At 44.4% G+C, this 22,464-nt stretch overlaps 1 protein-coding gene across 6 annotated transcripts in view; it reads right to left on the reverse strand.

The window, feature by feature from the left end:
• LOC130189231 (nuclear factor 1 X-type-like) overlaps positions 1-22,415 on the reverse strand; it is a 129,898-nt gene extending 107,483 nt beyond the window's left edge. The window contains exons 1-3 of one of the 6 annotated variants that reach the window (XM_056407978.1): positions 22,115-22,415; positions 12,053-12,136; positions 1,286-1,321 (exon numbers count right to left, since the gene is read on the reverse strand). In XM_056407978.1, the coding sequence (XP_056263953.1) occupies positions 1,286-1,321; positions 12,053-12,136; positions 22,115-22,117 (123 nt within the window). In that variant the 5' untranslated portion in view covers positions 22,118-22,415. Of the gene's footprint in view, positions 1-1,285; positions 1,322-4,362; positions 4,553-12,052; positions 12,137-22,114 lie in introns of those variants that run through there. The other 5 variants (XM_056407982.1, XM_056407979.1, XM_056407980.1 and 2 more) reach the window with 5 other exon arrangements.
• Positions 22,416-22,464: the final 49 nt, after the last annotated feature.

The following is a 22,464-nucleotide window of genomic DNA, read 5'->3' on the forward strand; positions in this document are numbered from 1 at the left end:
AGAAGGATTTGGGGAAATGGATGAAGGTGTGACACGGGCCGCCTGGTCACTGGCATCCACGGCTACAGACGCTCTACCGCGACCACGGAGCCCACACTGTCACTAACTGCTCTCCCTGACGGAGTATTCTCTCATTTCTGGTCCAAAATAATAATACAAAAAGAAGTCATTGCAGAAGCAGGCAAAACAATCTACAATGTGCATTTCAAGGAGATATTCAAAGTGATTCGGTCCTAGCGGAGCATAGAAATGCTAACGCTTGTTAGCGATGTGCGTTCACGTTTTAGAGACGCGAATCTCGCTCCAACTTCTCCATGTAGCGAGCATCGCCATTAAACGTCGCTACCTGATCACGAAAAACCCACAAAACCCGCCGGAAAGAAAAAAGAAAATTTGGAAAGGATCGCACAGGGAGTCTCTGGAGCAGAACTGGACCCGCGCTCGGAGCTGGGTGTGGGTGTGAGGGGCGGGACTTAGCTAAGGAGACGTGCATGTCTTTGATTTTGAACCCAAATCTAACATTTTCTGTTTATTTAAACTATAGTTCCATCAGCTCTGAATCCTATGAACAGCTGTTCCATCTCACTTTGCAGGCCTTGGGAAGAGTGTGTAGGGGAGGGTCATCATCATCTTTAAAATCATTGCATGAAATATAAAGTCGAGATATTGGTGACATTCACTTTTTCATACACATTTTTTAAATTAAAAACAATTTTTTTTTAGTGAAAACACTGCTCAAGCAGTGAGGAGAAAAATACACAAAACGCATCGACTCGGAGCGACACAAGTCACGTGGGATGAGCCGGCGACCTCAAAGCTGTAGCGACTGCTGACCAACAAAGAAACATATTTGATATAATAAACAAACTCGTCATATAGTGGACTGCTGCATTAAGCTCTTTTTGGAATAAGGAAACAGGAACATGAGAAAGACGTGGCCCTGAAAAAGTGCTGCGCAACTTTAAAAGAAAATTATCAGATTTGTATATACTTCTCTCCGGACCTTTTCTCTGCACACATTACAACATAGTTTTTGTTCTCTATTTTTGCTGCTTTAAAATAGGATAAATAAAAAATGATGCCCGGTTTAAACCAACAACAACCTCAACACAAAAAGAAAATTAAACTTTTCATGGAACCTTTGTGTGTGGATGCAAAAGGATAATTTCAGACCCTGCAGGAGTATACCCCCCCCCCCCCCCTCCTCCCAAAATAAGGCATTTTCTTGAATATGTTAAAACACAAACACCTAATGCGGAATAAGTAGGGACTAAATAGGACTTACCACTAAGGCATTGTTTAGAAGGTGAGTAGGGTAATACTTTAGTGTTGAGAGGGTGTTAAGAGGCGAGGAGAGCAGGGGTCAGCATCCAGGCGGGCAGAGGAGGGGGAGGGGGTGGGGGGTGGGGGGGCAGAGGGAAGGAATCAGTTAAAATGTCGCACCAGTGAAAACAATATATGAGAATATATGAACTGCATTGTTGTAGCTACTGAACACATTTTCAAAAATATGCAATGAGACAAACAGAGTTTGAAGGGCTACACTTTGAGGGAGCAACCAAAAATAAATAAACAGAGGGGAAAGAATGGGACAAATAAATGGCATCTTTAATTTAAAATTTACAAGAGACAAATGACGTCAGGAGATACGCGTTAAAGGCTTCACATGTTTTGTTTTAATGGATGAATGGGAAATTAACAAATATGAGACTGTAGTGGTGCAGGCACCTGCTTCTCTTCACACGCTTAAATATTAAATTTTACACTTTAAATATTAAATATAATTTTATATTATTATAATATGATTTTTATTTCACACACACACACACACACTCCTCTCAGGGCTCTCCCCGTCATTTGCAATGTGTCCATTACAACCAAGCTGCTGCTGCTCTTCTTATTTATATGTTTTATTTATTTAAAAATCACAGTTAATAATTCATTAGTTTGTGTTAACAAATTGGTGCCACATTCGAGGTCCAAGTTCGAATTTCTTAATTATTAACAGCAATTCAATAAACAAAAATGTGCCTCCTGTCTGCAAGGGAATGTTGTGTGTGTGTGTGTGTGTGTGTGTGTGTGTGTGTGTGTGTGTGTGTGTGTGTGTGTGTGTGTGTGTGTGTGAGAGAGGAGAAAGAGAGAGGGGGGGGGAAGAGATGTCACAAAATAATATATAGTATATATACATATATATATTATATATATGTATATATATATATATGTATACTATTTACAAATATATAGTAAATATATTTAACGGCTTCCTTTGCTCAAAGGTTATCTGCTGTGAAAGAAATTGTTCGTCAATTACAGATAAAGTTGTCAAGGTCTGTGTGTGGCGAAATACTCTTGAACACACACACACACACACATATATATCCTCATCTGCAGGCGAATGAGCGTCATCTGTATCTATTTTATGTCCATTTCTAAGTCACTTTGAGTCTCCGAGTCAACACGGCACATAAAAAGCTCCCTCAATAAAATGAAGAATTAAAAGGGAAATGATAATATTTTTTTAAACGCTTGTGTCAGCAAAAGCTCTAATCCTTTTTAAATGGGAACCAGACAGGACTCGTGCCCCGCACCGAACCATCCTCTCGGCCCGGTCGGTCGGAGGCTGTACGAGGCGTAAAGGAAGGAGTGTGGGGGGGTTCTCTTTTTAATGAAACCCGCTGTAAAAATCAGGGATGAATTACACATGAAACGGGGCCTGGCAGTCCGCTGTCGGACCAAGCCAACAAGGAATAAACAAGTCAGCTTTATAGGACTCGCAGCAGCTGTGTAACCGGGCCATGTCGCTGCCACCGGTTGGCTTCATTAAGGAGACCTTCTAAATAAATTGTGTGTGTGGTGGTGGGGGTGGGAATAAGAGGCTTTGTCTGGAACAAAGACTAAAGAAAAGTGGAATATGTTAAACTAAGAAAAAAGTATACATGGGGCTAATGCCAGTTAATAACAGATATGGATTGTGAGATTTCTGCAATGTGCTGAAAAGCTGCACCAACGCATGCAAGAAAAAAGTTCTGCATTTTTCACTCGGCTCCCCTCTAAGGGTGATGCTAAAAAATACTAAAATTAACGAAGGGTTTTGAATGTATGATCGAAGTGGAGGGAATTAAAATAATTGGGTCAGAAGGTCACATTTGGTTGCAGATGCCTCAGACCTGAAGAAGTTCAAACCGCTACTACATAATCATTATGGGGGGGGGGGGGTACTGACACTTATCATTTCCTCAACAACAACAGCAGCAAAGTAACAAATAGCATGTTAAATGTAGGAAAAATATGTAAAATAAAAATAAGAAGAACTTGGAGAAAAAAAACAAAGGGTGAGTTGGACCTAGAACAAGATGTAGTGGAACACTTTACATTAAAAAAATGAATAGCATTAAGTGCATCAGGAAAAGCAACTCCTACACTCAAATCATGGCGGGGGGGGGGGGGGGGGGGGTATTACAAGGAGACAAGAGCGTGAACTTTAAGTCCAAAATCAAATGCTGTTCCTGTTAAACTCTATGTGAACACGTGTTGCGTCCAAGTGCAGTCAACTTGCAATAATAGTCAACCACAGCGCAGCAAAGATCCAGATGCAATTCAAATCACTCTATCTGAGAAAAGCGTCTGCGCTGCTCTTCACAGTTTATAATCACGCCCGCACGCACACGCACACACACCATCAGATCCAGTGTGTGGCCTCTCCACATGCTTCTCGCAGCTCCTAAAGGCAGCGGCGCGCGCCCTGCTCTCCTGAACCCCTCTCACCGCCCACATCCAACAAGAAAAAGCACACTTTCAACAACAAAAAACATCTTCGCAGTTAATATTAAACTCCGGTTCACATTCTTCTCTTTCCCTGCGCGCCCCAGCTTCTCTCCCCTCCTCCTCCACCACCTCCTCCTCCACCTCCACCTCCTCCTTATTATTCTCATTTTGTTCTCCTTTTTTTTTTTTTTTTATATGAAATACATTTCAGGAGAAGCGCCATTTTACTCACACACACACACACACATGGCAAAAAAACTAGAAAAAACATGTGCAATGAAAAAAACGCACAAGAAAGTTCCCTCCATGGCGCAGCGGGACGGAAACGCACCGTGGAGGCGAAGGGCACGAGCGGCGCGGCTTTCACTGTTTCTCTTTTGTAGTTTTGGAGTTCCGGAGCGAGAAAAGAGCCGCTCCGGTACGAATAGGAACACGCGTGAAATACTGGCGAGAAGCAGCACAGTACAGAAGGAGAAAGAGAAGAAGAAGGAAAAAAAGAACTCGGCGGTCCCGGTCCCGGATTCCACCTCCCTCCCTCCCTCCCTCCCGCACTCCAAGTACACGCGACCCACGGTGAAAGAAGAGACGGTATTTTACCTGTGTCAAGCAGTACGGGGAGTACATGGCTGTGTTCTAGAGGAGCGTGTTAAAGTCGGATGGAAGCTCGGCACGGTGCTGCATCGCTATCGCTCGCCGTCCTGTTTCTCTCACTCCATGCTGCTGCAGCGTACAGTAACCCCGCCTAGAAAGTGAAAGCTTGCACAAACTTTCAGGGAAAAAACTTTCTCTCCCTCCCCTCTCTCCTCTTGCACGAGTCTCTCTTCTTTTTTTCTCTTTTTTTTTTCTTCGTTTTTTCTTCTGTTTGTAATCGCTCTCCTCGTTCTAAACTGAATTCTGACTAAAAAACAAAACAAATAAAGACGTTTGTGTGTTTAGTTTTTTGAATTATGTTTCTACGCCTTTTTTTAAATTTCTATATATATATAATTTGTTTTTACTTTTCACATAATGGCGAATCTTATTTCGAGTAATCTGCCCTGACACCGCTTTCACCGTGCGCGTTGGCCGACCCGGTTCGTCGACACGTTATGTCGCGGAGAAATAGAGCGACCGGATGGGGCAGACGAGTCGCGTTGATGTATTTGGAGCAACGTCGTTGTTACATTTCTGGACTCGGAGGGGAACACGTAAACGCATCATAGCAGGCTAGAGCCGAGTGGTGAAACAGATGGAATATATATACAGTATATATATGTATATATATACTGTATATATATAAATATATATACAGTATATATATGTATATATATACTGTATATATATAAATATATATATGTATATATCAGGATATGAACAGCTGTCAGGTGGACATATCTTTATTAATAACATATTATAATGGATGAGCTGCAGGAATACAATATTTAAATAAATTCAAGAGGATTTCACCAAGTCTCGTGCATTTATTATAGCGCTAAAGTGTGAACTGAATTGCACATGTAAAAGTCACTTTGCGGGAGTTCCAATCGACGCATTAACTCAGCACAATTATACACTGAACCATTTTTGACCCAGTCTGAACCCCGCAGCTGCATGCAGGGTTTTTTTTCTTCCGAGTGAGTGCAGCGAGTCACTCGAGCCGCTACATGCACTCACTATGCAGCAGAGAACTCTCCAGACAGACATATAACCAGGACCTCTGGGCAACAGCGGAATTTCAAGATTGCGCTAAAAGTTGGTGCGTTCGAGGAAACCGGGCCCTGAGTAGTGTGGGCAGTCTGGGTGGTGAGGAAGTCATTGTGAAGAACCGGAGCTGAGATTTTTTTTTTTTTTTTTTTTAAGAGGGGGGTGGGGGGGGGTGACAGTGCCTCGCTGCTTGCGCGCGTCCACCACAAGACTCCCCAACAAAAGAAAGGATTCGCAGGGCCAAGTTGCTGCACGCGGACCGAGCGAGCCGGGCGCGGGTGGAGAAAAAGTGCTGTGGTCGCGAGAGAGTATACATGTGCTGGTATTCATACTTCGTGTGTTATACGGTGTGTATTACACACAAAGTATGAATGCCATGCAGTCTTCCGTGTGAACGCCACACACCGACGAGTAGCGGACACGCCTACCCAACTAAGACGCAAGCGCACGCGCACACACCTGTTTGGCTTCTCTTCACGCAGGTGTATTGACTTTTTGCGGAGCCTTTAATCACAGCTCTCTTGCCACGCCGTCATTAAAAAACATCGCGAGGGCAAAAGGTTAAGGCGCGCGGTTAGACGAGCTCGCCCCCCCCCCCCCCATCCCTCCTTTTATGGAGCCGACATTCATGCTAAACACCCCTCTGCCATGGCTCCTTAAATGAGCCGCACATTTCTCGTGGTCTGTGTGAGTAAATCTCTCATTAAGTAACACATGGTAGAGCCATATGCTCCGGTTGGTGGGTCCGCTTCTTCTTCTTGTTTTTTTCTCACACGCTATCGTCTATCTACATAGAGGAAAATGACTTTTAAGAAGAAGAAAAAGAAAAAACGATCACAAGGGATTGATGTGTCGACAACTTCAGGGCGAGCTCCGGGTGTTGCGTGACATGTTGTTCGAGAGCCACGGTAACCACACATTTGCCTTTTTGAAGTGATGTACGCAAACACCAGCCGTGTGATCGCACCACACCTGTCTCAGAGAGGGGGAGGGGGGGGCGGGTATGATTGTGGTTTTTCTGTTGTGGTTGATCAGGTGTCACCTCTGGGGGCCCACAGTTGACATACCTGAAGAAGTGGTTCCCAACCTGGGGGGGGGGGGGGGTTACATTAGAGGGGCTTTGTGTCGCTGCAATGTGGGTGGCATGTGCGAATGAACGTGCAAGTTTTTGGATGCGAGGGGTGAGGTGTGGGGGGTCGGGGGAGATGCATAAATGGGTGTTTTGCTTGACAGATGATTGACAGGTGCACTGACCAGTACCAATGGAACCGAATCAAGATGGAATCATCTTGATTCTTTCGGAGCCCAAAGAAGGCCTGGCTTCGCCCCTCTTGAAACTCCAAAACGAAAGTGAGGGGTCTCGTGGACCCGCACCATTAGGCTTCTAAAAAAAACAGGGATTTGTTCATCTCTTATCGAGCCTCATGCTGCGTTCACACCAACAGCGCTGCACTTTTTTTGCACGAGTACATCCCATACAAAGTCAATGCACAGACGCGAATGGTTGTGAATGACGCAAAGCGAAAAATTCGCCTGACGCTTAGTTGCGAAAGCCAATCAGCGTTGAGATGCTCCGCTCATCATCACTAACGTCGTGCTGTTGGTGAATCTAACTGCTATTTCTTCCATGGTGGATGGTGGAAATGATAACTGTTTCCAGTAAAACCGAAGTAAAAGCCCCTCTAAAGGTGCGTTCACATCAAAAGCGATGCGATTTTTCGCATCGCCCAAAACGCGTGAGTTTACTCGCTCGACCATTCACCGTGTTCTCACCATAAACGTCGAGACGCTCCGCGAGGGGCGGGGCTTATCTCTGTGTCTCGTCTCTGTAAAGACCGTTATCATTTCCTTCATCCACCAGAATAACTAACCACTAGTTCTGCTTTATATTTGTTGTGGACATCCCACACACTAACGCCCTCGTGTTTGGGTTCATGACATCACCCGTAGGCTCACTCAGCTCTGTCACTTTCACCGATGAAGTTACTGTTACGTCTGAAAGACTTCCGCTTCCAGCTACGAGAGCGGAACTCAAGAGCTGATTGGCCCGAGTTGCGAGATGACCGCCTCAATGTTGAAATATTTCAATTCGGGGCGAAAATTGTGCCGCTGGAAACCCGCCGCTGGAAACGCGTCGCCCACATGGCGTCGCCCTAAATGCCCCAAACGCGCCGCCCGGGAAAATATTGCGTCTATCGCAGCCACACGCATCTGTACGTTGACTTTTCATGGGATTCGGTCGCGTAAAAAAGTAGTTTCGCTTTTGGTGTGAACGCACCTTAAGGTGTGAAGGAAGCGAATGACGCGAATTCAAGATTCAAGATTCAAGATGGAATGTGCAAGGGCAACAAGTACACTATTTACGTGTGTGTGTGTGTGTGTGTGTGTGTGTGTGCCTAAGAGGGGCAGTTTGTGTGGGTCTGGGGTCCGCTGAAACAGTCTGTTGTTTGTACAAGTCCTGCAGGGTGGGAGTGTAGTTCCAATAGTGCGCTCAGCCGAACGCACTCTCTCTGCCCTTCTCCTGTCCTGTAGCGAGCAGCAGCAAACCAGGCTGTGATGCTTCCTGTCAGGACGCCTCTCAGCTCAAGTGGACTCCCAGGTATTTATACCGCTCCCCTCTCCACAGTAGTCCCGTTAATCCCCAGTGGTGAGTACGTCTCTGTTGTTGAGGCCTTCTCGCCGTTGTCGAGATCAGGCCCACCACCACTGTGTCATCCGCAAACTTGATGATGGTATTGAGTTGAACCTGGCCACACAGTCATGTGTGTACAGGGAGTACAGGGGGGGGCTGAGGGCAACCCTGGGGATCCTGTGTTCAGGGTGAGGGATTTGAGGTGTGTTCTGCCCCCTGACCACCTGTGGCCTGGCGGTCAGGAAGTCCAGGATCCAAGCACACAGGGGTGTTCAGTCCCAGCTCAATCAGCTTTTGAGGGGACTATGGTGTTGAAAGCTGAACTATAATCAATGAACAGTAGTCTCACAGCCCCCCTCTGGCTGTCATTTCATGACCACCGAGGTGAGCGTCACCCGTCGGTAGTCATTCATACATGCTGGAGGAGCATTCTTGGGCACAGGGACAATAGTGGATCTCTTGGAGCAGGCGGGGACCACGGACTCAGCCAGGAGAGGTTGAATATTGTGGTGAACACTGGAGCTAGCTGTTAGCACAGGTTCAGTACACCCAGATATGCCATCTACCTGACCTGCAGCTTTCTGGTGTTCACCCCTCAGAGCCTCCTCTCACTGTGCTCGGGTCACAGAGAGTGTGTGTTCATCCCCCAGCGGGGAACTCACCTCGCTACGTGTTGTTGTTTGTTGTTGCAGCGAGCTAGCGTATTGTTGCCCATTGCGCTGGGTCTGCTCTCTGGTTTTGTGATAGTCCGTAGCCCCTGCCATAGCCGCTGGTCGCGCTGCTGTCTCGGTACTTCCTCTTGGCCTTCTTTCACCTCCTGTACTCGTCCATGTGTTGCGATACAAGACCGGAGTTATAGGCAGCAGTGCGGCGCTCACAGCTTCACGGATGGATCTATCAACCCACGGCTTTTGATTAGGAAAGACCCCAACTTTACCGTGGGGACGATGGTGTCCGGTGTAGTTATGAGGCTCATTGCTTTCTCACTGCTCGCTCTAACGCACTACCACCGCATTACGCTCGTCACTACGCTTCGCTCCCGCGAAATGGCGTATAGCAGTGGTCCGCGTTCTTTTCCCTCTGTAAGCACAATGTGCTGGTGTGAAGTTCGGCACTTTTTTTAGGTTTGCCTTGTTAAAGTCCCAGCCACCACCACAGCCGCGTCGGATACTTGATGCCGATGCGCCACAACATCATGTAGGTCCGATAAGCTACGCGTCGGTGTCCCAGGTGGTGGAATGAAGACGGCTGTTTCGTGAGCAGGAACGAAAAAGAGTCTCTTTCTTTTGGTCGCACACCACATTGTTGTTTGTCATGAGCAGACCCCCTCACCCTTAGATTTACCAGACTCTTCCGTTCTGGTCTGGAAAAAAAGAGAAGGACTCGCTGACTCCATATGACTCATCCGCAGCAGTGCAGCAGCGCAAAGATCAGACAAAAGAAAGATGTTACATCCTCGCATGTTCCGTTGATGCTCTCATCCCTAAAATAAGGTGGACGGTGGGCTTGAACTCTCAGTCTGTTCGAATTCGCCGCCTCCTCCCTCGATTTTTCGTCGTCTCGTAGTAGTAGCGTTGTTGTTGTTGTTGTTGTGGTTCTCTCTGCTCGCTCGCCTGTTTTGCGCAAAAGTTTTATTCCAAAGTGTGCTGCGGTCGTATGTTGTTGGTGCTGATGTGTTGTGTTAATTAAAATAAACACAAAAACTAAAGGCGCACAATCTCTCCGCGAGCTGCGCTGGGCGACTGGACACAGCCGCGCCATCTCCCTGTGTGAACTACAACTTGTGGGAGCGAGTAAACTCTCACAAGTGAGTGTGAATGCAGCATTACTGTGTATCACAACCGGAGGTTTGTAGACTGCCATTATGAAGACCTGAGTTACCATTTTATCATATTTGGAATGCGGAGGAGTGATGTAGAGACGGTGTATACAGCTCCGGTAACATTACCAAATTAACATGAATGAATGCTTTTTGCTGCTGAAGAAGTCGTTGAGCACTTGCTGCCCTACCGACCCATTTAGAGGAGCGAGTCAACGACGGTACAACACAGTGAATCGTCTTATAAAAAATTGAGATTCATCGCAACCACAAGATTTCCTCGAGCACACAGCACAACTAAAATATTAGGCGGATGGTTCCAGTCCAATACCATGATCAGCTGTAGACAGACTGACACTCACACGCACACACGTGACCGGACCCATGATCTCCCCCCCACTCTCCATAAAATAAAAAAGTAGAAGGGCTTGTTGACCTTCATTTGCATGCACAGCAAAAAGTGTGGCTGGCGCCCGCCAATCGTCCCTTGCGAAAGCCTGCAGTCTGAATACGTGCGGGGTCGTTAGTCTGCTGGACTTTGTCTGTCGTCAATGCATTCAGTCAATGCTACATAATATACGTAATATACCGATACTAATATACACAAGTCGATTTTTCTGTTAGAAACATCGATGGGCTCACCAAACGTGCCTATTTTTATCCCGAGGCTGAAAACGACATGATTGGATAAACATTCTGGACCTTCCCTAAACCCTTCGGAGGAGGCGACCCGACACAGAGATCTGCTCGTGTCCCACATCCCTGGGCAAGTCCAAGTCTCCCCATCTCAAGGGGTCACGTTCTCCAAAACTTCGACATCTTACACCTCAGGAGCGTATAACATTTCCAAAACAGGGCGTCAAACTCACACCAGTCCAGTTTTAAGGATATATGTAAATATAGTAGTTTTAGGGATTTTGTTTGCAACCTCAGGAACCCTGACATGTAAGCCAAGCAGACACACACACACACACACACACACACAAACACACGCACACAAAGAGGGAAAGAAGGGGCCCTGTGATGCACTTCATACTAAATAAACGGCCCCAACAGCGGACCTCCTGGTGAGAAGCTGGAGGTGGACACCCTCCTGTGGATGTTCTTGAACCCGCTGACCCCCTCCTTGGAATCCTATAGCTTCCAACGCCGCCATGCCCCCCCCCCCCCCCCCCCCGCCGCCCATCTCCAAAAACGCTCCTCCACCAGCCACTCAATTACAGCCATAATGGTTGGTTTCTGCACCCCAAGACACACGATACACTGTAGCAACCCAGATTCTGTGTGAGACTTGGCGTGAGTCTTAACTCCGGGAGACAAAGACTTGCAGCCTAGAAAACCGTCTCCCACCTCATTAACAATCACATTTTCAGTTACTCCCCCCCCCACTCCCCTCTCCTCTCACCGTCACCTCCCCTTCCTTTGTTTTTATTAACATTCTATATCACGATGTGAATAGTTATAAATCCACTGCGTGAGCTGGGAAAATTTCTCTTCTTTTGTTCCCTCCCTTTTCTCCACAAAAATCTGCTCACAATTTCTGTATCTTTGGACTCCCTATGCTTTCGTACAACGAGGCTTTTTGCACATTATCGTCATAACTTTTTTAGTTCCCATGAGGCGAGGGCGCTTCGGTGAAGTTGCAAGGCCCCCCTCCTTTTTTTTCTTCTTCTTAAATGTGCGTGTGGAAATAATGATTGTAATGGTTTGCAGCTGAGTAGAGGGAGCTGTGAATGACATTATGATTGTGGTGCAATTACCAAGAGCATGAAAACAGACTGTCAGTCATAGTAATGAGTAATGACTCAAACCACACATTTAATATAACACATGAAAGAATGAGGAATACTAATGCTAATTCTTATAATAGTGATATAATAATACTAGTAATAATAATAATCCGCAACACACATAAATGTAATTAAATATATATATAATACTAGTAATAACAATAATTATAATATTAAATCAAATGAAATATATTTTTGATAATAAAATAATACAAATATAATACATAAGAATAAAATATATAATGATAATAATAAACAAATGAAACCATAACTAAATTTAAATAAAATCATATATGATGATATTAGTTCAAATGAACAACAACAATAATGATAATAATAATGATAATAATAATAGATGCATACCCTGTATGAATCTGATACTACAAAGCATTCAGGCATCCCAGGACCTCTGGAGGGTTCTTCGTTCAACAAAAAGGTTTCGGTGGCCTGAAATGTAACACAACAGTCATTTATTCATTCATCAACACTGAATTTATGTTCATGGAATTCACAAAACACAGAAAATATGGCTGAAAAACTTAAGCACCTCCTATCAACCTATTTATTAGTCCTCCTTAAGTCCAACCCACCACCAGATAAATGTTCCTTCTTTACAATACAACACAAACACACACACAATCACACATACATAGAGTTCACGGTGTGCGCTGCCTGCCCCGCACACAATATACCACGACACAAAGGAATTTCCTGTCCCTGCTATTTCACCTGCATGGTCACTTTTCTGTTAGCACGCACTGATTAAGCACAAATCATTCACACACACACACACACAAACACAGACAGAGGCCATACGTCTGCCCGCATGTGCGCACAAACACAAGCGCCTTGGCTAACGCTGGGAAGTTGCTACGCTGCATTCACTGATAGATGCAGCTGAAGTGTTTATTCCGAAGTGTTTGTTTCCATTCAGAGCAGATCATTTGTATGCCGCGGGACGCGCCAGCAGAGACTCGGGCCTCTGAATGAGCATCCTTTGCGGTTTCTGCTGTCAATTAGAGGCAGCCAGACAACATGGACGGGGAGGGAACCACAGACTGACGATCTGGATCGGGGATGGGAAGCTCTGCCGGGTTGGCCGGCTCGCGGGCACTACTTTTTTAGTCCAAGCTAATACAAATTGGTTCTCGCCGAGTTGAATTTGAATCCTTGTTTTTGGATATCGACTGAACCTGTTAGGCGGGGGCTATAAATTACTATGGGTCTGGTTCCAGAGATTTTTAAAAGAAGTTGAAGACCGTGAGCTAGTTTCTGCATCAGGGAAATGAAATAATCCCCTTTTCCAGAACTTTGCGTTCCCCCGTCTCTCGACGTACCTTCGTGCAGAAACAATCGTGGAGCCCAAAAACATGAACAAACATCGCCCGCGGCAATTAAACGAAATGTAAAGTTGTGCTATTTAAACTGGCACGTGAGGTAAACAAGCTCAAACAGACGCGAGGCGACTTAAGCGTTTACACATGCACACGCACACGGGATCGCACTCGCAGAATATGCACGCGCAGACACATGCTCAAAAACACACGCCGCTATAATAAATCCCAGACCCAAGGTGGGGGGGGGGGGCTATTCATATCCTTCGGATTGAGAGGTTACAGCTTGAGTCACTTTTTTCTTTCTCCCTGCTGTGACATGGAAGGACACCTGTGTGTGTGTGTGTGTGTGTGTGTGTGTTTGCGTGTGTGTGTGTGTATGTGTGTGTAATTTTACTCCATCTCTGCAGCCGATTGATTAACATCGTTTTTTTGTTTGGCTCGGACCACATGGAGGGGGAAAAAAAGAAGAAAAGAAAAGAAAGAAAAAAGTTAGAATTCAAGTCATCCAAGTGACTGAGAGAAAACACTCCTCGTGGCGTTCGGCCTCGTGGCGTTCGGCCTCGCCATCCGACCTCTGGCTTGTCACCATTGATATGTGGGGGAACACCGGAGGGAAACCATTTGACCCACTAAATGGCGGCCTTGTGGAGCTCCCAGGGCTTTCTGCTAAGCCCCTCAACTGCCCGATGCCGCTGAAGGATGTGTTTGACTGTCGGTAATCACAGAGCAGCACGGGAGGAGGCTGCGCTCGGTCGATGCGGTGGCCTACGTCTCACTGGTTCGAGTAGCTTTGAAGATTTGGGCCGCGCAGACCATGAAGATCATGACAATAATAAACAAAAGGAAAAAAACAATATACATATTTTTTTGTACATGGGTCCGTTAATGACCCACGTACGTCTATATCTTTCTATTGTTTGTTTGAGACTGATTGTTTGATGTAGCTCCCTGCAGCACTGCCCCCCTTTTCCTTCAGTCTTTATGGAGCATGGTATCAATTATACATGTGTGTTTATATATATATATATATATATATATATATATACAGAGCATATGCCGAATCCATATGGCCGGCCCTGAGCTAGAATAAGCACAGATCATTTGATGTCTGGGATGTTGACTCTTTTGGTGGCTGGGACGGAGTGTAATACATTACACTGAAGTGGTTGTCAGATTTTATCGGTGGGGAGTGCAGACCGGGTCCCGAAGACTGCAAACCCAGTGGAGAGGAGCGTGAGGAGATTTCACAACACGAGCCAAAGAACAGAAGAGGACGTTACTTTTTTTTCTTTCTTTGGCTTTTTTTTGGGGTCTCGGTCAAAGTCGCAGTTCGATTCTCCCTCTCATGTGTGTGTGTGTGTGTGATGTATGAGAGAGATTTGCTCCATGAGTCGGGGGGAATTCACTCGGTGAGTGCGAGCGGGTCGAGGAGATTCAAACCACATGTGTGCGAGTACAAACTATCCCCATTTCTGAGCTCTGAACTCTTTGTGCAGTCACACACAGGCTCCATTTCAGCCCGGCCACAAACACCCTCCGACTTACGGCTGGTGAAATGGGGTTAAGTTACTCCCATTCTAGAAAATAAATGTAGCACTTAGAGAAATCTAGGAAATAAACAAGGAATTAGTGTGTTCAAAATAAGTACATTATACTTAAGTAAAAACATTTTTTAAATAGGTGAAGTGTGTATGTTACAATATAAAAACAGCAGTGCAAAATTAAAATGGGAGCTATGATTAAATGTGTAAAAATTATTATATATTACAAAAATTATATTAGATAAAAATATACAGTACAAATACATGCATAATAGACATTTTAATTATTGCACTGAAATATTGTTCTGTTGAGCCAGTATTCAAAATGATGGGGCTCTGGCCGCTGATAGGGTTAAAAAAAAGCAATTGGAACTCAATTTGGAGACCAGAGATGCGTACAGGTGTAAAATCTGGATAAGAGACACGTGATAATGCGAGGTGTCTGTGTAATGTCAAGTGGGTTGCTCGCGGTGATCAAACCCACAGAGAAGTATCCTCTGACTTTATCGTGGTTTTTATATTCTCTTGTTTTTTTATTCTGTTAGTCTGTTTTGGTTCATTCTCACGGCTCTTATTGTGTTTTTGACCGTGTCGGTCAGCTGTTTACAGCGAACGAGCTAGAGCAAGAGGCCAAAAACCTATGGTCCCAAATGAGGCGTAATACAGAAAGTACGAGTACAGCCCAACAGGCTCAGCTCGTCGGGCCCTATCTGAAAGGTTAAAAAACTACCTTGGCAACCTCAGTCATAAACATAACTAGGTCTTTTAACATTTCTGTGGTAATTAGTCATATTTAGATGTGTTGTCAGGTATCTTATTTTTTACTTTGGACAGAACCAGGCTCGTGGTCTATATGCTAAGCTAGGCTAAGATCGATCTCGGAAATAGAGCAATAAAGGAATTTCAGAAAATACTGAACTGTTGTGTTACTTTTATTGCCAAACAACTTCGGACAACAGAATTCTGACCCACTACTCGGAACAAGTTTAACGCCACTCAAAGTTAAGTTCTAAGTTCTATTCCTGCACTGATGTCACATAATTCGGGAGCAATGAGGTCAAAAACCCACGCTTTGCCCAAGTCCCAAATCTATCTAACCCAAACTCTATGAATGGTAAACCATATACTAAAAGGCAACGTTAGGGATATTTGCCTGTATTTTAATAAAAGAAGAATACACACTGTCATCGAGTAAAACTTGTTCTGCGTGTCAAAATATGTAAAAGTTAAATGTATTGTGATGTCATCTTACCTCACGTTTCATTTTCAATTGGGTGTACTCAATTCACTTTATAATGGTCATCCACATTTTTTGTTAATTTTTGTTGTTAAAAATTAAAAAGGGGGATAATTGTTACCTCCTATACTTTGACCGGAACGCTGCGTCATCTGTAGACTAAGCCCCACCCCCCGAGCTACCATTGAGCCACACTGTTACTAAAAAGATGGGCCTACAATATGTTTGAAGGCTAATCCAGGACTTCGAAGTGATGTATGCTAAACTCGACTAACATCAACCTTGGAAATAGAGCAAATAAGGGAATTTCTAGAACGTGAAAGTGAACCACTTCGTCACCAGGGGCCGGTATTTCAAAATGATCGACCAGGATTAATCCTCCTGGATTGGATTAAATCCTGATCAGATTCCAAAAACGGGTATTTCAAAGCAAATCTGATCCTGAAGATTCAGATTCTGATTTGGTAATCCAATCCTGCCTTTTATCCGGATTAAACACTGCTGTTGAGTATTTCAAAACTTTGGTGGGAAATCTGGATCAGTTTGATCCTAAAAATCAGGATTATCCTCAGAGGTGGATTTGAGGGAGATTACATGAAAAGGTTGGACCAGCCGAAGTGTAACTGCTCCCAAAGTTCATTGTTTGATACACATATAGCTAGACTGCTGTTTGAGCAATGTTTATTTTCTTTGCACATTCCTTTCTTTTTCAGAAAACACAGTGAAAAATTGAAGTAAAAAAAAAATACAACGTATTCGTTGAAAATCAGTCAAATATATTTATTAACATGCATTCAGCACACACACTTAATGTTCATAGCCAAAGCTTAAACGGTTATGGCATTTGGAGCAGTCTGTCTTCTCTTTCCACACACATCTATAAAGAAAACGCATATTAAGATTTTATCTCTTTTGTTGACAACTGTTTCCTAAAAATGCAACTTAATTGAGTTTATTTTGTGTAGCCCATTATCAGAAATTACAAATTTGCCTCAGAGGGCTTTACAAACTGCACACATAGACATCCCTGTCCGAGGACCTCACATCGGAGATATGTACAACACATTTTAAAATCTACACACAATGCATTGCGAGTAAATGCATTAAAATGTGGACCGCGACATACCGACGCTAGCCTCTTTACTAGCTTGTTAGCTCCTTAACACAGAAGTCAATGGAGCAGCGTTAGCTCGCGTTAGCGCGAACTCGGCTTTGTTTGACTTCGCCGAGCTATTCTTTCAACTTTGTGCGGATTTACGTAATTTGTTAACTCAATATAGTGATTGCCTTTCATCTCGTTTTAGGACGCATCAACACTGACCAATATTATACTTAGATTTAGAGACAACAGTAGTGCCAGCTTCTCCTTTTTTCCGTAAAATGTTCGCTCCGTTTCCGGTTTCCTGTCTGATCCGGTATCAGGATCACACTGATCCAATCCCGCAAAGTTTTGAAATACCGGGATAGATCAGGTTGATCCGTGGCTGAGGAAAGGGGGATCTGGTTATCCGGATCATTCTGATCTTTGTTACAAGTTTTGAAATACCCGCCCCTGGCGATCGAGACAGAAGACAATGAAGAACAACAGGTGCTCTCTATTCACTGTCACCATCTTGGATTATGGCCATGGCCATGTTGTTGTTTTTTTGCAACTGAAGAAAGGAAGTTATCATATTTGGAGTGCGGAGGAGTAGGGACGCCGTATACGTCTCTGGTATAAAAATGTACATCTTCCACTCTGGGTAACGAGCGTCACTATGACACAACGGTTCACCGCAAATCCACTGAACCTTCATGAAGAAAATGTGAAACTATTGCACAACAGTCTGTGTGGCACAACCGGATATCTGGCCAAAGCTATGATGGGCCAGTCTGGGTTTGAGGGGCGGGAGGGTGTCATTTGACCAATATACTCTCACATGCGAAGAGGCAAACTGAGCATCCAGTGGAGCAAACATGAATCTGGATCTCTACGTGACCTCAACAGTAACACAATAAGTCTGTTATATTAGACATATACATACGGCCCCACCTTCACCCCGTCGCTCTCATTCTTTTGATCTGGATATGCAATCCTCACAATCACCGAGCATCCCAGCGACCAATCGCAAGGTCGCGAGCTCAACAGTTCTTTCCGGAGCATCAGAGACTTTCATCTTCTCTTCTGCTGCGAAACAGAATTGACACTCTACCCAGTCGCCCACTTTCATTCAGAGCCTAATTGTAACCTCATTCTTCACCTGGTAACACGCTAACAAACCTGTGCAGATGTGGCAGGCACATCAAAGAGAGGGAGGGATGGGAGGAGGGGGAACTTGTTTGTAGAAGAGGAAAAAAAATGTGAGGAGGAGTGAGGAGGGTGGATGGGGGATATGAAAGGGAGAAATGTACATTGTGTGAGTCCGCGCCAGCGCCACCTCAGGGAGAAATGCTTGAAAAATGTGATATTTTACACCTGCGTCTCAGGAGGTGAGGAATGAGACAAGGAGAGCTGGGGAGGAGGTAATTAGAGGAGTGTGTGTGTTCATAAAGGATTTTTAGGATGTTTCTGGGGCTTGCCACTGGTTCTTTTTTCAGCATTCAATTGGGTATGATGCATTCGATGCCAGATTATTAAGAATGCTAAACCTGGTTACGAATAGAAATTGTAAAAAAGCGCACAATTTAAACAAATATGCAAATATTTTTACAGTGATAAATAGCTGGCAAAAACTCTGTTCAAAGAATAATGCTATTTGCTCTAATTCCTCATTAAGGCCCTAAAGGTGAGAGCAAATACGTATATTGTTGTTGTGTTTTTTTCTTTTTCCAAATTAAACTCAGAAGGCAGAAGATACCAACACCTTCCCAAATTAAGTAGATTCAAATTACTCGGTTCCACAGCTGGTGTGCAGTCTGGGGTGTCTTGTGAAACCAATTAATGTGAGGGTTAAGTCTTGATAAAGTAATTGAGGGCCGGGTTAGAAATGAGATGGAAGAGGTAGGGGCTGTAATGTGATCAGCGCCAGTTTGATGAGGCGCTGCAACTAAAGAAAAAAAGAAGAAAGAAAGAAAGTCAAATATATCCATCTCGGAAAAACTGTCGTTGAGACGAGTTCAAGAAAGCACACTAACTGATCTGGGATCTGGAGTCAGTGATTTTTTTGAGAACATTCTAAGGCGGCATCGGGAACGACGCTTTTATCTCAGATAACAAGTTCATCGCTGATCAGCAGAAATGAAATATAGTCGAAATGTAAGTATGTTAAATCAGTATATAATCAGATGTTGTTGTGTTTCGTGAGCTTAGAAAGAGTCCTTCATTGAGGAAGCGCTTCCTCTTCATGGAGGCCACCATGTTGCGCGGTCATTTTTTCCTCCAGCAGCCCGGAACGGACGGACCAAACGCTGGCTCTCGTAAAAAAAAAGTGTTATTTTTCCATCATAGAGAGCACTACTGCGCATATGACCACAGTGGTACAGAGTGGCTAAAGCCACCAAAATGAGTTTGAGTTTTTGCATGTCTGGTTACCTCATCTCGAGGGCCAATGAGCTTTTTTTGAATGGGCCCTATTCTGAAGCTTTTACGTATACATGTCTTAAAAAAGGTGGTTGCCAACAAAGTGGCTTAAACTAGTCCGCTTATAGCTTGGTGTATGACAAAAATCCTAAAAACTAAATATGGAAGTATCCTAACGGCTGCCTCCCCACAGAGCTTATTATCTCGACCTACAACATGACGCCGTGCCGGCATCATCTCTCGGAAGCCGGAGAGAAAGTCCAAAACTTGGACCGTGGAGTTTGAAAGGTGAGAGCTCACGATACCCAGTTGCATTGTGGGAACTGTGGGATCGAGCATTTGCGAAGTTTGAGTCGTCAGAGTGACAGAAAGACATCTCGACACTCCGACGCTTCTGGTTTGCACCATTCTGGTTTAGACCATTTTGGTTTGGAGCGTTCTGGTTTAGACCGTTCTTGTTAGGAACGTTCTTGATTGGACCGTTCTGGTTTGGACCGTTCTGGTTTGGATCGTTCTGGTTAGGACCGTTCCGGTTTGGACGGTTCTGGTTTGGACTGTTCTGGTTTAGATTGTTCTGGTTTAGAGCGTTCTGATTAGGAGCATTCTGGTTTGGACTGTTCTGTTGGACTGTTCTGGTTTAGACCGTTCTGGTTTGGAGCATTCTGGTTTGGACCGTTCTGGTTTGACGTCTCTAGTTTTGGGACTTTTTAAAGAGAAACATGCAACCGATTTAATTACGCCCACGAGCTTTCAATTGTCCTTTTCCCCCCTTTTGTCCCCATTAGTGCAACACTAGTGGCTCAAAAAGCAATCACACCTGACAACCCCATTCTCTGACCTCACTGCCCTAATAGTGCCCCCCCCCCATATTTAAACTATATATATAGTTTATGTACCACGTGCGCAATCGTGGCATGATGAAGCCGTTATTTGTTGGTGTTTTTTACGGCAAGGGACTCTGTGTACCGCGAGGGATGACATCATGCTGGCAGCGACAGCCAAGAGGGAGATCACACAAGACTGGATCATCATGTGGTGGGCCGCACACACACACACATAGTGCGGGATACAATTACCCCAACTATTTACACAGCACTCCATGATTACCGTATTTGTTTCTCATGTTCCTACACTGAGCGTGATCAGTGAAAATGTGACCGAATGTGTGTTGGGCTCAGTTTCAATGACGGTGGGTCAATATTCCTATTTTTTTGCTTCCCAACGTCATTTTGGTAAGAACCGATAACCCACTGAGCTTCTAGCGGCTTGTACCTGCAGATAAGATGGGATCCTGACATTGATTGACAGATGCCCCATACAGTGCATGCTGACTTAACCAACATGCAACTGAGATATTTGGCACAATTTCACAATATAGTCGTATACCCTTTTGGAAAAAGGAGGAAAAAAACGAGGTGAGTTGCTGTGGGAGAATAACAAGTCGAGATAATCCCATGTGAGGGCTGTCCTGAATTCTGTATCTTTTTTTTTTTTTACTGACAAGCTTCTTGGGCAGCTGCCATGTCAGCGAAGGATGCTCGTAAACAAATAATTATTCATACTAATAATCTTCCATATTCGTGTGCAAATAAGATCCCCCCTTCCTTGTATCTAAGCAGCTCCAAGGTTGTATGTGGGAGGTTCCCCTAACTATTCCCTGACTTGACTCATATCTTGCCAAAAAAAAAGAAAAAAAATCTATTCAGAGGTCAAGGATGTGCCAGCTACATATCATAATTCTGTAGAAAACAGACTTTGTGTTGCTAAATTTTTAAACCTACAAGAAAATCTGCGTTTCCACAACCTCACAGGGGATGCGTTTGCCAATTTAAACACATAAGCTCAATGGGGACAAATGGGGATAAAACAAGAAATAATAAATACAATTTAAAAAAAAAGAAGTACTCAGCCTATTCAAATTATAAGGAATGCACAAATCAAATCTCAAATGCTGATGGATGAAAGAACTATGATCTATCGTGGAAAGCTTTTGCTCTGTGACATCGCCGAATTGGCACAAAGAAATCACCTGCCTAATAAAGGAATTGGTTTTAACCGCCGTGCGTAATTACGCACAAATTCAAACGAGCGCATTATTGGATGTTGGCGCAGTGAATAAGTTCCATCCGCCCATGGCCAAGTTTCCAAACTCTGTTTAACTTTGCCCTTTATATAGGTGGGATTTGAGCTCGAAGTTGCACGTGCACGTCACCACGTATAACCTATTTTTTTCAATAAATCGTATGGCGCCTCTTGATTAGCCTCTAACACTGTGTGACATGCGATAGCGCGTATCATATGTGCCTATAAATAGTCCGCAAGGCAGGCATCACCGACCACTACCGGGAGGGAAGGTGGGGGCCTCCTTCTTGTGGATAGAGCGGCAGAAGGCGATGGGTGGGCATCAGGCGGGGAACTGAGAGGGCTGGACACCGATTTGGCCCAAAACACACATTTTGGAAACGTTCTAATAACCACAACAATAAGTTGCATTATGTTTTCCCAGCAGTAACACTATTTAAAACAAACAGTATCAACGAAAACATACAAGACAAATAAAAAATAAAAATAAAATATATATAACTGCGACAGGAAGGTGCAGGACTTGGCACACTCGTTTGGTGACTGTTACGCATTAGCTACACAAGTACACAGTAACACACATACACACACAGACACGCACTATAATTAGAAGTGGGTAAACTTGAAGAAAACAAAGTCTGCGTATCATTAAATCTATGAATCTAAAGCTAAATGAATCTGAAAAGCTGACTACACATGAGCAAATGATTTGGTTTACACAGCACGTACCATTGTGGCGTGGAGGGATTTGAGCCAAGCACCTCTCAAAGACCCATTTTTCCACTCCTGAAAAGTTCGGCTTCCAAAAAAAAAAAGTGTGTGGGAGAGAGAGAGAAAACTTCTACCGGAAGCAAGAAGAATCCCTAAAACACAACCTGGTGCCCGTTTTTTTTTGTGAGGGTGGGGGCGGTGGTAATGTGTCAACTCCTCTCAGTCAATGCGAAGGAGGACAGAGCGGCGTAATCCAGGTCGTCCGCTCCCTCCACCGACTTCTTCACGCAAGGTGTTTACGTTGGTTTTAATTCCATGAAAAAATCCGACGGAGTGTGTGTGTGGGGGGGGGGGCGGTTCTCTCCCCT

The sequence above is a fragment of the Pseudoliparis swirei genome, chromosome 23 (assembly GCF_029220125.1).
Source record: "Pseudoliparis swirei isolate HS2019 ecotype Mariana Trench chromosome 23, NWPU_hadal_v1, whole genome shotgun sequence".
In the NCBI taxonomy this organism is placed as follows: Eukaryota; Metazoa; Chordata; class Actinopteri; order Perciformes; family Liparidae; genus Pseudoliparis; species Pseudoliparis swirei.